The 16,311-nt window shown below is 40.9% G+C and overlaps 2 protein-coding genes across 6 annotated transcripts in view; one reads left to right on the forward strand and one right to left on the reverse strand.

Annotated features, from left to right (window-relative positions):
* The window catches only part of LOC125460489 (interactor of HORMAD1 protein 1), a 56,309-nt gene extending 40,265 nt beyond the window's left edge, over positions 1 to 16,044 (reverse strand). The window contains exons 1-2 of the mRNA XM_059649808.1: positions 15,955 to 16,044; positions 12,348 to 12,390 (exon numbers count right to left, since the gene is read on the reverse strand). The gene's annotated coding sequence lies outside the window, so the exon portion shown is untranslated. The remainder of the gene's footprint in view (positions 1 to 12,347; positions 12,391 to 15,954) is intronic.
* LOC125460237 (uncharacterized protein C3orf84-like) overlaps positions 6,477 to 16,311 on the forward strand; it is a 46,531-nt gene continuing 36,696 nt past the window's right edge. For 4 of the 5 annotated variants that reach the window (XM_048547441.2, XM_048547439.2, XM_048547442.2 and 1 more), the window contains exons 1-3: positions 6,726 to 6,853; positions 6,977 to 7,090; positions 10,798 to 10,875. In XM_048547441.2, coding sequence (XP_048403398.1) covers positions 6,752 to 6,853; positions 6,977 to 7,090; positions 10,798 to 10,875 — 294 coding nt within the window. In that variant the 5' untranslated portion in view covers positions 6,726 to 6,751. Of the gene's footprint in view, positions 6,590 to 6,725; positions 6,854 to 6,976; positions 7,091 to 10,797; positions 10,876 to 16,311 lie in introns of those variants that run through there. The other variant, XM_048547440.2, reaches the window with a different exon arrangement.

Raw genomic sequence — 16,311 nt, forward strand, 5'->3', positions numbered from 1 at the left:
ATACCATTTACTTCATGTGACCTAGAGTGAAAAGTTCAGTTTGGGAGGTATGAGAGATGAAGGAAGAAAAGAGAAGGCTTTGGCATAGGAGAAGAACTGTAGAATGCAGTGAAAAGAGAGGAGAAGTGGACAGGAGTTGAGTGAAGGAGAGATAATAAAATGTGAGGCTGGATGAACACAGCAGGCCAAGCAGCATCTCAGGAGCACAAAAGTTGACGTTTCGGGCCTAGACCCTTCATCAGAGAGGGGGATGGGGGGAGGGAACTGGAATAAATAGGGAGAGAGGGGGAGGCGGACCGAAGATGGACAGTAAAGAAGATAGGTGGAGAGAGTGTAGGTGGGGAGGTAGGGAGGGGATAGGTCAGTCCAGGGAAGACGGACAGGTCAAGGAGGTGGGATGAGGTTAGTAGGTAGCTGGGGGTGCGGCTTGGGGTGGGAGGAAGGGATGGGTGAGAGGAAGAACCGGTTAGGGAGGCAGAGACAGGTTGGACTGGTTTTGGGATGCAGTGGGTGGGGGGGAAGAGCTGGGCTGGTTGTGTGGTGCAGTGGGGGGAGGGGATGAACTGGGCTGGTTTAGGGATGCAGTAGGGGAAGGGGAGATTTTGAAACTGGTGAAGTCCACATTGATACCATATGGCTGCAGGGTTCCCAGGCGGAATATGAGTTGCTGTTCCTGCAACCTTCGGGTGGCATCATTGTGGCAGTGCAGGAGGCCCATGATGGACATGTCATCAAGAGAATGGGAGAGGGTGTGGAAATGGTTTGCGACTGGGAGGTGCAGTTGTTTGTTGCGAACTGAGCGGAGGTGATCTGCAAAGCGGTCCCCAAGCCTCCGCTTGGTTTCCCCAATGTAGAGGAAGCCGCACCGGGTACAATGGATGCAGTATACCACATTGGCAGATGTGCAGGTGAACCTCTGCTTGATGTGGAATGTCATCTTGGGGCCTGGGATGGGGGTGAGGGAGGAGGTGTGGGGACAAGTGTAGCATTTCCTGCGGTTGCAGGGGAAGGTGCCGGGTGTGGTGGGGTTGGAGGGCAGTGTGGAGCGAACAAGGGAGTCACGGAGAGAGTGGTCTCTCCGGAAAGCAGACAGGGGAGGGGATGGAAAAATGTCTTGGGTGGTGGGGTCGGATTGTAAATGGCGGAAGTGTCGGAGGATAATGCGTTGTATCCGGAGGTTGGTAGGGTGGTGTGTGAGAACGAGGGGGATCCTCTTGGGGCGTTTGTGGCGGGGGCGGGGTGTGAGGGATGTGTCGCGGGAAATGCGGGAGACGCGGTCAAGTTGAGTGAAAGTGTATCTAGGATTATAAGGTGACAAGTTTTGATAAATGTAGTAGGAACCTCAGGATAAATGTACTAGGATTCTGATTATTAATGTTTCAGGACCCTTGGAATAGATTGTCAGTTTAAAGCAAAATATCATTGATTAAAGAAAGATTATTAAGGTATTTGGACTGTTTTTTCATGTAATAGGATTCCCATTATTAACATTATAGGGTGATGATATCGACAAAATTGAAAAATAGCTTTAATGTATTAAGATCCAGATATAACAGGAAAAAAAACAAAGTTGCTGGAAAACTTAGCGGGTCTGGCATCATCTGTGAAAATAAAAACGGAGTTAATGTTTTGGGTCCAGTGACTGTTCCTCAGATATAATAGATTCATTAGTAAGAGGCACGGACAGGCGGTTCTGTGGACGTGAACGAGATGAACAGATGGTATATTGCCTCCTGGGTAATAGGGTCCGTGACGTCTCGGATCGTGTCTTCAAAATCCTTAAGGGAGACAGTGAGCAACCAGCAGTCATGGTACACATCAGTACCAATGACATAGGTGGAAAAAGGACTGAGAATGTGAAAAATGAGTACAGCGAGTTAGGTTGGAAGCTGAACTCCAGGACAAACAGGGTAGTTATCTCTGGATTACTGCCAGCGCCATGTGATAACAAGGTAAGAAATAGGGAGAAAGTGCAGCTAAACACACAGTTACAGGACTGGTGTTGGAGGGAGAGTTTCCAATATGTGGATAATTGGAGCACATTCTGGGGAATGTGGGACCTGTACAGTCAGGACAGGTTGCACCTGAACCGGAAGGGCACAAATATCCTGGGAGGGAGGCTTGCTCAAGCTATATGGGATGGTTTAAACTAGATTGGCAAAGGGTGGGGAACTGGATTTGTAATTCAGAGGATGAGGTATTCAGCCTTCTAACAGACACAACAGGGAGTGATGTTGTTAATAAGGATATGCAATTGATGGAGCGTAATTGTGGACACAGGTATGGTTTGAAGTGTGTGTTCGATATGTTTGTCCCTAGCAGGCAGGGAAGGTGCGGTCGAATGAGGGAACCTTGGTTCTCAAGAAAGGTCAAACGATTGGTTAAGAGGAAGAAAGAGGAAACAAGGATCAGAAAAAGCTCTAGAGGGATACAAGTTAGCCAAGAAGATGCTAAAGAAAGGGCTTAGGAGAGCTATGAGAGGGCATGAGAAAACTTTGGCAGATGGGATCAAGGAAAACGCCAAGGCTTTTTACACGTGCGTGAGGAATAAGATAATGACCAGAGAAAGGGTAGGGCCGATCAAGGATTGTAAAGGGAATTTGTGCATGCAGCCTAAAGAGATAGGAGAGGTCCTTAATGAATACTTTTCAATGGTATTCAAAACTGAGAGGGACCTAGTTGTAGAGGAGAACAGTGTGAACCAGGCTGATAGGCTAGAGGATGTCAATGTTAGTAATGAAGATGTACTAGGAATTTTGAGGAACTTGATGATAGATAGGTCCCCTGGGCCTGAAGGGATTTATCTAAGGATTCCATGGGAAGCCAGGGAAGAGATCGCAGGGCCTTTGGTGATGATCTTTTCACCCTCACTGTCCATGGGTATAGTGCTGGAAGATTGGAGACAGGCAAACATCATTTCCTTGTTCAAAAAAGGGAATCGGGATACCCCAGAAATTATAGGCCAGTTAATCTTACATCAGTGGTGGCCAAATTATTGTGAAGGGCTCTGAGAGATAGGATTTATGACCACTTGGATAGGCACAGTTTGACTCACAATAGTCAGCATGGATTTGTGAGGGGTAGATCATTCCTCCCAAACCTTATTCAATTTTTTGAAGAGGTGACCAAACACATAGACGAAGGTAGAGCAGTGGATGTGGTATACATGGATTTAGGTAAGGCATTTGATAAGGTTCTCCATGGTAGAAAGTAAGGAGGCATGTGATAGGGGGAAATGTGGCAAATTGGATTCAGAATTGGCTGACCCTTAGAAAACAAAGGGTGGTAGTGGATGGAAAATATTCAACATGGTGCTCAGTTAAGAGTGGTGTACCACAAGGATCTGAGTTGGGTCCTCTTCTATTTGTGATTTTGTAAATGATTTGGCTGAAGGAGTGGAAGGGTGGATTAGTAAGTTCATGGACGATACGAAGGTGGGTCAAGTTGTGTATAGTGCAGAGGGCTGTTCTAGGGACAGGTTTAGGATGCAGAGCTGAGCTGAGAAGTGGCAGATGAAGTTTAACCCTGGAAAGTGTGAGGTGATTCATTTTAGAAGGACAAACTTGAAAGCAGAATACAGGGTTAATGGAAAGATTCTTGGCAGTGTGGGGGAGCAGAGGAATCTCGGGGTTCTTGTCCACAGTTCTCTGAAAGCTGATATCCAGGTGGATAGAGTTGTTAAGAAGGCGTATTGTGCACTAGCTTTCATTAATAGAGGGATTGAGTTCAAGAGCCCCGTGAAGTTATGCTCCACCTATACAAGAACTTGGTCTGGCCACATCTGAAGTATTGTGTCCAGTTCTATTCATTTCATTACAGAAACGATGTGGAAGCATTGGAAAAGGTACAGAGGAGATTTACCAGGATGCTGCCTGGAATGGAGGGAAGGTCTTACGAGAAAAGGTGGAGAGAGCTAGATCTTTTTTCTTTAGAACAACAAAGGATGAGAGTTGACTTGATAGAGGTGTACAAAATAATCAGAGGTATAGATAGAGACTTTTTCCTAGGGTGGAGGTAGCTATTACAAGGGGGCATAAGTTTTAAAGTGAGTGGAGATAAATATAGGGGAGATGTCAGAGGTAGGTTCTTTACTCAGAGAGTGATAGGACATGAAATGCATTGCCAGAGAGGGTAGTAGAGTTGGCCTCATTAGGGGCATTTAAGCTGCAATTGGATAGGCATATGGATGATAGTATAAGGTAGGGGTGGAGATTAGATAGACCTGAGGTTTAGGATAAAAGTTCGGCACAACATCGTGGGCCAAAGGGCCTGTACTGTGCTGTATTGTTCTATGTTCTATATAATAGGATTTGAGTATTGATTGAATGGGACTCAGATTATTCATTGAAGTGATTCTGATAATTAATGTATTAACTTCCTAATTGTCAGTGTAATGATTTCCTGATTATTGAAGGAATTGGTATTTTATTTATTAATTTGTGTGATGTAGGCGTTACTAACAGCGCCAGCATTTATTGTCCATCCCTACTTGCCATCAAGAAGGTGGTGGTGAGCTGCTTTCTTTAACTACTGCAGTCAATTTGCTGTAAGTAGACCCACAATGCTGGTAGGGAGGGAATTCCAGGATTTTGAGCCAATGATACTGAAGGAATAGAAATATATTTCCAATTCTGAATGGTGAAGGGGTTGGGCGAATATTGCAGGTGATGGTGTTTTCATTTGTCTGTTGTCCTGGTGCTTCTAGATGGTAACAGTTGTAGGTTTGAAAGGTGCTGCACTAAGAGCTTGGTGAATTTCTGCAGTGCATGTTCTCGATGATACTGCTGCTATCAAACATTGGTGATGGAGAGAGTGCATATTTCTGGAAGTGGTGGCAATCAAATGGGCTGTTTTGTCCAGGATGGTGTAAGGCGTCTTGAGTGTTTTTGGAGCTGGACTCATCCAGGCAAGTGGGTATTATTCTATCATACTCCTGACTTGATAGATGTGGATGTGATTTGCGATTCAGAAAGTGAGTTACCCATTGCGGGATTCCTAGCCTCTGATCTGCTCTTGTGGGCACAGTATTTACATGGGCTATTCCAGTTTAGTTTCTGGTCAATGATAACCCTCAGGATGTTGATAGTGGGGTATTCAGAGTTGGTAATGTCACTGAATGTTAGGGAATGATGATTAGATGCTCTCTTTATGGAGATGGCCAGTGCCTGGCATCTGTCTAACATGAATGTTACTGATTATTGCCATAGGAACTTTGTAATTAAAGTAATTAGGTCCTGACAATTAAAATGATAGGATGTTGATTGTTTATTCAATCCGATTCTGGTTGTTGATGCAATAAGCAACTGACTATTAATGTAATGGTACTTCGATCAGTAGTGTGACAATAGCCTGAATCTTAAAGTAGTAGGACACTGAAATGAACGTAATAGGAATTTGAATATTAACGTAGCAGGACTCTGGTCATTGATGTACTGAGGTCTTCATTGTTGCCAAAGTGTTCTGATTATTAACATTATCGAATATGAGAATTATTGCATCACTATCCTGTATTTTTCCCTTTTCCAGTTCTGACTTACTTTCTCCAATAGATACTGCTTATCCTGCTGAGTGCTCCCAGCACTCGTTAATTTCCCCTCATCAGATTCATTACTGACTCAGTCTTGTCATTTCATGTGCTGTGAGCTGATTAAGAAATTGTCTGCTTGATTCCCGAGTTAACATGATCTCACTGTAGTGGTTTAATCCATTCACTGTTTCTGCCCTATTTGGAAAGATACTCCAACAAATTGGATAAAATTTCATATTATAGGCAACTCAATAGCGTCCTGAAAGTAACAGATGACAAATGTTGTACTCGAGGACAATCGTGTTCTGTTAATCATAGGATCCCTACAGCTGGGGGAGGGGGAAGGTCATTCTGCCCATCGATTCCATACCGACCCTCTGAACAGCATCTCGCCCAGCCCTAGCCCCACAACCTATCCCCGTGACCCTACATGTTATCATGGCCGATTCACTCCCGAGACACCGCGGACAATTCAGCATGGTCAATCCTGTGTTCATGATCAAAACTGTGTTCAGTAATATTTCACATGTTTGTTAGTCATGAAAACAAACGGTCACATGGTCCAGTTATGACAATGTGTTACTCTGAAAAGACTTGAGTTGAAGTGTACAGATAGAATTTGACTTGTAGGAGAATGCAACAGAAGATGCCACAGTCCAGTCTGATTAGAATCAATGATAATGGGAACTGCAGATGCTGGAGAATCCAAGATAACAAAGTGTGGAGCTGGATGAACACAGCAGGCCATGCTGCTTGGCCTGCTGTGTTCATACAGCTCCACACTTTGATTAGAATCAATACATGGTTGAGTTTCCTGGTTCATTATATCTGACTTGCGCTTTTATTGCAGTGTGAGCAGTGGATGTATTTACAAAAAAATGCCCTCAAAATATTGTCCTCATACCCTCACATCCTTTGTGCAGAGCTCCCAGTTTGTCTTGCTTTCACTGTCTCAATGCATGACGCACAATTTCTGTATGTTTTATCAATCTGCACGTCCCTTTCCCTCCCATAACGTCAATTAGCCGATGGATCTTAAAAATGGACTTGACACGTTTAGAGGTTATTTTACAACTAATGTTTGGTTTGGGCGACTAATCGAGATTTACCATTTCAGTCATGTAAATCTCTGGTTCAGTTTTCAAGTATAAAGTGTTTACGTTGCCGTAACACAGTACGATCGGCCGCGCCTCCCAAACGCGTAGTTTAGCAACTGAGTAAACGATGAACATGAGCTCGTCGTTAACAGTGCTTCCTAGGAAACCCCTACACAAAGCTCACATAAACTTTTCAGACACCATGGCTGGAGCCATCACTGGGTCTTGGGTGAGACAGTCACTTTGAAAAGCAGTGGATCTGTGTATGCCTCAGGAGTCCTGCATTAAAAAGCCTTGTTCCGCTTTTTCTTTTTGTTAAATGACCCTTCCCGCTGTTTTTCGCTCCCTACAGTTTCCGACTGGATTTCATGGACATGCCCGCAGTAAATCCCGGAATGACGTATTTCAGGAATACAGACAACGGGCCAAGCCACCCCCTCCCGAGAAGCTAATAAATCGACTCCGGGTGAGTTTAAAGTGTTTGCATCAATCACATTGACGAACGTAAGCACATTATTAGCCGAGATAACAAAGTGTGGAGCTGGATGAACACAGCAGGCCAAGCAGCATTTTAGGAGCAGGAAAGCTGACGTTTTGGGCCTAGACCCTTTGAAGGGTTTATCCAGCTCCACACCTTGTTAGCGCGGATTCTCCAGCATCTGCAGTTTCTACTATCACTGACACATTATTAGCCTGTTGGACGAGTGGCGGGGATCTTCTGCTGTTGTTTAGCCGATTCGCCCTTTCCTGATTACCACATTCTCCGTTTGCAGTCGATGTAATATTTTGTACACACTTCAAAATGTTCTGCGGTGATCAGAATCACCGCAGCCCTGCGGATTGCCGGTTTATTAGCCGATTATGTCAGAAGAATGTTTAAATTTATGAGATGTTTTTATTGTTTGGAAATGATGAAATATTTGCCCTCACTATATGTGTACTGATCTGGGCAGAGAACGGCATTATTTAGATTAAATAAAGAAACACGGCATGGACTCGTTGTCCAGGGTAACAAGGGTTATTGCCACTGTGTGTCTTCAGCAAAATAGCAGTGTGGGGGAGCAGTTGTGAGGAAATTCCTTGTCACCATGATCTGTAGAAGCTCTGCAGCCCATACAGCAAGTCCCGTTCACCCATATCTCTATCCCTGCTGACCAACTACTCCAGCCCATTAATGTCTCAAAGTTAACATTTTCATCCTCTGCTTAAATCCTTTAATCTCTCCATTACCTCCCTATAGATCTACAGCCTGCACTATCAATCTGGTCTGAGATATTTCAAGTTTTTGCTTTCAGCCATCCATGTGAAAATGCCTCTCCTTTTAAATTGCTCCTTAAAACTTATTTCATAGACCAAGCTTTCAGCTCCTTCTTTGGTTGTTTCACTTTAGTCTGTTTTATTATGGTCAATTCAGACTTATCAGACTTTTAAGCGGACATTTATTGTTGTGGAATGAAACAGTAGTTACAGAAACTGCAGATATTGACAACTAAATCTGATTTTTTAAAAAAGCTGGCTAGATAGTGACCATGAGATAACAAGGTGTAGAGCTGGATGAACACAGCAGGCCAAGCAGCATCAGAGGAGCAGGAAGGCTGACGTTTTGGGCCTAGACCCTACGCTTTGTTATCTCAGATTCTCCAGCATCTGCAGTTCCTACTATCTCTTGATAGTGACCATGGTGACTATTGATTGTCATAAAATCCCATCTAGTTGAATAGTGTACTTTAGGGAAGGAAATCTGCCATCCAACCTGATTCCACACACACAGCAATGTGGTTGCCTCTTAACTGCCCTCCTAGGTGATTAGGAATGGGCAAAAAATGCTTGGTTAGCCAGCAGTAACTGCATCCCATGAACAAATATAATAAAAGCATCCCATGCTTTGATATCTCTGTTCCCAACAGCCTGTTTTTGTGTAAGTTTCTAAGTTTTTGGTTGCTCCTGTCATATATCTTTAGGAGTTCACTGTCAAATATTGTTTAATAATGTTTCTGTGTAGCATCTTGAGAAGTTTTAATCAACAGAAGTTGTTTTAACATTGTTAAGTACATTTCTCCTATCTTCTCTCCTTACAATCCTTACTATCAAAATTACAGTTTAACTTTGATGTACAGATTTTCCCATGGTGAAGAAATTTGTGCCCTCTTCACTTTCATAATTACAACAACATCTTCATGTTATTGTAAACTAATGTCACTTTACAATTAAGGGAGAAATGAAAGATCTGCAAGATTTCATAATTTTGCTCATAAAATGTATACAGTTACACTCGCAAGGAAAATCCAAGCTTCATTCCAGACAAAAATTCTTTTCCTTCCATACAAAAATTCCTTGCATAACAAAATTAACTAAATAAATGCATCATAAATATATTGAGGTGTTTGTAACACTGATTAATCCTCAAATTCAGGATTAATTTAAAGTGTCATTTACAGGTAATCAATGCACAAACTCATCAGTACTCATTAGTGATATAATCCATAATAGCAGGAGTTTAGTCATACAAGAACAAAGCAACAATTCATTTTATTTGTGCCAAACAGACTTTTCTTTCTAATTAATCTCATGAATAATCTGTGTGATGATTACTCACAATTACACATTAATAAAGTGTACACAGAAATATTAAAAGGGTTTTGCTGTTGTCACTTTATAGCCCTCATAAGACTAAAATTCACAGTCCTGTGTAACATTTATAATATAGCCAAGATTCGTCTTGCTTGTCCTACAAATTAGCCATGTAATGAGGCAGAAATTTGACCAGGTCCAATTCTTTGTTTTCAACCATTAGACCCAGAACAAACTGTTGAAGGAAATGGTTTACAGTTACTACAGACATCAAAGATTTATTTACATCACAGTGATCAGCAAATCCTGTGGAAAGCATGAACATGAAAATAAGTGTCATGTTACCAGTTCAAAGCACAAAGTACTCAGTTCCAGTTAGCTCCAGAACATTTGCTGATATCAGGGATATTTATCAGACTTCAACCCCTACATCTTTATCCCCATTTATGTGCTGTTAATGGGAGTTCTTTCCTCTGGCATATTTCTAATCAGGCATGAATTTTCTGAAATACTGAACTTTGCCATAAATCTGAAACGTTTCAGTTGGCTGTTGCAGGACTTATCTTTTACAGGATCTTGCTTTCAGAGGTTTACGAAGGAGATTTTTGTTTCACTTCAAAGCAAGTACAATATAGGCTTTACAGTTGTGGCAATTGCCCAATTTCTACATTAACAAGCTCAGGCCACTTTTAATATTGGACTTTATTTTACTAGCAATTATGCGCTTTTCATACGTATTTAAAGAAAATTGCGGTCATGATGCTACAATTGTTCCCATTTTGCATATATTAACAAATTCCTGCATTGAATTGTGCAAGATTACTAGGCGTCCTTACAGAAGCCTGTCTTCAAATTGAATGAGGCTGCCCAAGTCGGCATGTAAAATCTCTGCCAGATTTTACTCTGCCCATCCCCGGTTTCTCAGGTGATAAATCAACAATCAGCAGTTGAAAATTTCCCCCTAAATAATCATTATTACAGGTATTCAGTGAAAACTGAAGTTTGGGATGTGAATACAATATTACCTGAATGTCAGCAGTAACAACAGGAATTATGTTTTGTAGTGCTTGATGAACAGCCATTCATGATACCCTTGCAATGGAATCTTTTTGTGTAGCGATTAATGGATTCTCTTGAAATGTCTCAATTGATCAGGTTCTATTTGAAATCCTACATTAATGCTCTCGAGAAGCAATTACTTAGTGAATTGCGGCTCCAGTTAGCTCCTCCACATCTACTTATATTTCTTGCTTGAGAATTGAATTAGATATACCGTTTTAATCCCCTTCAGATATTTTTTTGCATGGCATGGTTTTTGGCCACCCATGAGCTAAAAGAGACAAGCAGAATCCCCTCCATACTCTTTTTTAGTGTTCGGCATTATGGCTCAGAAGATGCCATTTGGCCCACTTAATTCCATCCTGGCTTTAGGAGCCCTCTCCCACAAATCAGTGCATGGGCCAGCTGTCCTTAGCCATTACATTGATGGCCTTGTTTTAATGAGTGACCCAGTTAAATATTGCATACTCTTTTGTACATTGTAGTGTCACACTGACCACCATTCAGACTTTTTGACTAACATAGATTTTACTCTGGTTTCAGGAGAACCCTTTGAAACACAACTTTTCTAAACATGATAGTCGGCAAGTGTTTCATGACAGTGCCACCTATCTGGAGAATGTAAGTTTAGAGACCAATACTTGATGCAGCAATAAATGGTTTTGCTCCTTTCCTGTCACTTTGTAAATGATTTTATAAAAGACACTCATATTAATTGATGGGTATGACAATTAGTATCAACATAATGATTCCTGCATTCATATCAGTCTTCCTGGAAAAATAATGTTGTGTTAATAACAAATACCTTTTATGCAAAATGGCAGCAAATTCGAGGGATTGAGAGCTAATGGCTTGACTGGTAAATCTCTGGAACCTGCTTGTCACCTTATGCTACTCTGCCATTAGCTTCTTTCTTATTTTTAATGATTTGATGGAATTACCTATTCAACATGCCACAGAATGTTCAGTCTTGTAGCTAATGGTACTTTTCAAATAATCTAATACCTGTTAATGTACTGCCAATCAATCACTTTGGCTCAGATTGGGAACAGTTTCAAGTTTTCAATCTCATTCTGCACAGTCAGTCTTTGAGAAATTTTAAAAACATAATATTTTATGTTTTAATTCATTACTACAGCAAAATCCAGCCTAATACTGTAGTCATAACAATCCAGGCTATATTGTTCCAACAATAAAACCATAAAGTTAAAGAATTGTGATGTTAAAAAAGGGGAAAATGTAATACACAATTTCTGACACATGCTAATCCCATTCCAGGCTGCACTGAAGTTTGCAGGAATTATAAAAGAAAAGCCTTTCACGAAAGGGATGGGATACAAACAACAAGAATAGAATAAAAGTATTTGAAAGTTTTTTACTGCAACTTCCTAATGTACTTCACAATGCTTTTGATGTGTCATGTGTCATGATTATTGTAATTTGGGATATCACTGATGCTGTGTGCTATCACGACATAATATAACGCTGAACAATATGTTGATATCAGTAGGAACAGTTTGCCGTAATCTCTATTATTAATGGTTTTGTGTCTCTGAAGTTCAAATGTATGACAGTAGTACTCCCTTAAATCCCAGTAGCAAACATCATTGTTGCTTCAAGTCAGAGACCCAAATCAAGTCCCAGCATAATGAGGCTGATTTAATCTTTGGGTGATTTACTAGCATTTCACACTGGCCACCAGTCTGTCCATGCTTAGAGTGAAAGACGAGAACCATTTCAAAGCTTGGGTCTCATTTACACAGGGTAGGCGAGCTGCTTCATCTCATTGCAGCTTGTGGGATTCAGACAAATGTCCTATCAAGCAGTTCAAACACACTTCGCTTCACCAGTAACTGGGAAAGCCCTGGGGAAGGAGGGTTGCAATGTGAATGGTCAGCATCCCAGGTGACCCTCAATGCTCTTTACCCACCAGTAATGTTTTGAAAGAGGCAGAAAAACATTGAGGATTGAAAAAGCCTGATGCTCAATGAAAAATAATTTTGAGAAATTTAACTCTGATCATCCAAAGATAATGAGAAACTAATTCTAGAAGTTGGCAGTAGCTACAAACTACTTACTTGCATCCAACTTACCTTTTGTGCACCGCAATATCAATCTCCACCAGTGAGTCTGCACCTACAACATGGACCAATAATTAATTCTCAAAGTCAATGATCCTTCACAAAACCCTCTGATACATAATCTAGCTCAAAATTGTTATGATTCATTAACATTCATGTTGATGTGGTAATTCAATGATCTGTTTTATTTCAGTGTATCTGGATATAGCACAGAATTTAAAATGGAACTACGGGGTAGTTGATAACAATTACTTACTCCCATAAGGGTTCCTGGAGTTAAAACACGTAGTTATGATCCAGTGGGTAGTGCACTGTAAATTGAACCCCTTTATTCCTGTAGTTATACCAAACACTAGTTTTTTTTAAAGTATGCACAGTACCCCAACTTGTATGTCTTTCAAATCTAGTTTTATTGAAAATATGGACCAGGTTTCTGTACTAACCAAGAATTATTTCTTACAAGTAATTTGAAATATAGCTACAAGTAACAAAGATATAAACTATTGGCAAATAATACTACTAACTAAAACACTAACTCCCTTATAGACTCTCTTTATCTCTCACTCACATGAGAAATAGACTGTTGATGGAGGTAGAAAAACAGGAAAACCAGTTCAGTAATCTTTGCTCCCTGATTCTGAGGTTGACATAATGGTCCTTTGGCTAACCACACTCCTTGTTCATAGATCATAGAAACAGGCCCTTTGGCTAAACAGGTCCAAACCAACCCACTGAGAATCCCACCCAGACTCATTCCCCTATAAACCGACCTAATCTACACATCCCTGAACACTACGGGCAATTTAGCATGGGCAATTCACCTAACCTGCAAATCTTTGGACTGTGGGAGGAAACCAGAACACCCAGAAGAAACTCACACGGACACAGGGAGAATCAGCAAACTCCACACAGACAGTCACCTGAGGGTGAATTGAACCCAGGTCCTTGGCACTGTGAGGCAGCAGTGCTAACGACTAAGCCAGGGTGCTGCCCCTGTTGTTGCTATGTCTTCGTTCGAGATGCTTCCACTGGTTTGTAAGAAGTACAGGGTGGCTGATTCACACGGAAAATGTTTGATTTGTTAATTCAAAAGTCACCGCTTACATCAGCTGTAGGAAAGGCAATTGATTTTCTTCAAATTTAAACAGTTTTGTTTCAACTGCAACAAACAGGCAGCGTTTGCTGGGAAGAACAACAGCACAACGCTTCTGTTTTCCTTCCACTCTCTGTGTTGGGTCTATGCAACTCATTTCCAGTTTCAACCTGCTCAGTTAGTTGAGAACCAATATACTTCACTTGTAAGCAACTCTTTGGTTTGAGAACATCTGCACCGTCATAATAACAGAGTTCACAATAGATATTAAATTACTTGCTATGAAATTGTGCAGCCATCCTGCTAAGTCCCCATTATTTAAAAAAAAAATTCTGACATTGGGCAGAATACTTTTCTACCTTGAGCAGCATAAGCAATGGTGATAAAGTTCCCTCCTTTCCCTCAGCAGGGAAAGCATTGCCCTCCTTTCTATCACCATGCCCGTTAGCATGTCCAAGTCTTGTCAGACAACCAAGGAGACAATTTGCCTTTCTGGGCTATTTTCTTGAGGATATTAATGGAACACCAGAGTGTGATGGCCATTTGCAGGCTCACAGCATCTGAAGGGGTGGACAGCTAGGGTTTAAATATGGTGCCAGTGGCGCGAATTTTGCAAAGTCCCAATAGAGGCAAGCACTTCTGCCCCTGCTGCTGTGTGATTTCATGCGGTCAGCATTGAGGGGGCCAGTTGCAAATTAATGAGGTGAAGAGCAGAAGATTGAGGGAGAAAAATTGACATGGAGCATGGCAGTCTGTGTGCCATGAGTCTTGCTTGAGAAAATCATTTTACAAAAAACAAAAGGGGAATTTTATTTTATCTTAAATCCTCTCTGCTGTATATCATCATATTATTTTTCTATAGCTTGTCAGTTCTAGCCTAGAATCTATAAAGCTTTATGCATTAAATCATCTAGATCTCTCTCAATAAATCTTTAAGCAGAGTCTAACAAGAAGTACAAATGCTTGACAATATAGCCCTTCCCCACGCAAAGCATTTGGTTATCGGGTTTAAATGTCATCTTCCCATTCTTCCAATAGTCCAGGTCACATTGTAATTTTATTTTCAATAAAAATGTTGATATCACCACATAAAACTTGATGACGTATAGAAACATGAAGGCAGCACTCCAAATACTGTCATCAAGATAATTGATACAAATTGATACTGAAGTTGTCAACTGTTTTTTCAAACCCAACAAAATTGAAAGAATTTCTACCGTTCCAAATATTTTTCACACCAACAGAAATACAAAAATATATTAGAATATTGGTATACTTGTACAAGCCAGCATTTGTTACAAATTATGTATTTAAATCTATTTATTTTTCTCTGAAAAGTGCATTCCTACTGATATCTTGCCTTAAAATATCTCAGGTTAAGCAATAGGAGATTCAGAGGAACACAATGAAGGAGCTACAGGAGACTTACACAATTCCCTTTGATGGATACTGACATTCAAGGAGTCAAAAGTCAGATACCTATAAAAGTCAACCTAAACTCCATGAACAGAAACTCACTGCTAACGCTTCCTTTTTTGACCTTTTGGTGTATTCCCATACACAGAAGTAAAGCTTGGCATTTCTTGTGACATTAATTTTTCATATTGCCATTTTTACATAACTATTTCATTGGAGCATTTTTATGTGTAACCATTGTGAATAAATAATATATATAAAAATATCTCAACCCCAAACATCATAAATTCCCAAATCTCTGGCTTGATGCAGGTTTAATGGCCTTTATTTCTTTCTCCCCGATCACTAATCTAGCCCATGGAAAGAAACTGACAATACTGAGAAAGCTAGTGGAGCTCACAACTGTAGCCAAGCTGCACAGACCAACTCTGCAGTTTAAAAGTTTCTGCACAGAAAGTAAACATTTTTAATTAAACAGAATTCTAGTATTAGAGGCCATCATGACCTTCTCAGTAGGTTGTGATCAGAGGCCTACATTTTGTCTCTTGCCTTAATTCAGGTTTTGCCCTGAATTCTGGACTGTCAATTGTTTCTGACCTGAACATGAAAGGTTATCAACTAAAAACACAAACATGTGTTCCATGGTTGAAAATTGTACCTATCCAGGTGCAATTAGGCTGAGATACCAGTCTCTGAATACAAGCAACAGCATTGTTTCCTGGCAGTGAGTACGCAGAAATCTGGCCATGTGGAGATGGTCACACTTCAGACAGCATTTACAAGGAGTGGCTCTCAAGCTTGATGTTTGATAGTATCCAACTGCCCAGTCACCAGAAAGGAGCAGGTCTTCAAATCATTTCGAGTTAATGCTGCAGTATTAATGGGGAGACGTTCTAGTAGCTGCAATCTTGGGTATGTAAATTTAAGAGGACCATTTCTTCACTATTTTTTAAATTCTATTTTCTGGCTCCAGCAAGCCACATTGAGAGGTTATCTGACTGGGTAGGTAGACCTCCAGTATCAAGCAAAAGCTCTATGTTGGACATCAGTGGGTGTGTTGGATATGTTGTGGGGAGTGGGGAGGATGTGGGGCTAAATGCAGGGTGATACCTGATTGCCTGGTTGAAAACAGCCACGCTAGATGGACCAGCATGAAGCATTCCAACTCTTCTTGGCCCAGAAACAGTGCTGGAAAGGCAGTGATCTGTTCATTCATTCTTATCTCCCTTCATCTGTAGGTTTCCAAAGGTCAGCACTGAATCTAGGACAGGGATAAAATTTTAGACATTAAAATTCTTTCCTGACCAACATGCTTCTACTGATTAGGTTATTCACTTTGCATTCACCTGCTGTTAAAACAAGAAATTGGCAGGTGACTTTCAGAATTCATTTATATTTGACTTCTCATTTCACATCATCTCTCTCCTTGCCCATGCTTCTTCCTAAGGTATTAAAATTCCTCCCTTT

Source organism: Stegostoma tigrinum, chromosome 11, assembly GCF_030684315.1.
Source record: "Stegostoma tigrinum isolate sSteTig4 chromosome 11, sSteTig4.hap1, whole genome shotgun sequence".
NCBI lineage: Eukaryota > Metazoa > Chordata > Chondrichthyes > Orectolobiformes > Stegostomatidae > Stegostoma > Stegostoma tigrinum.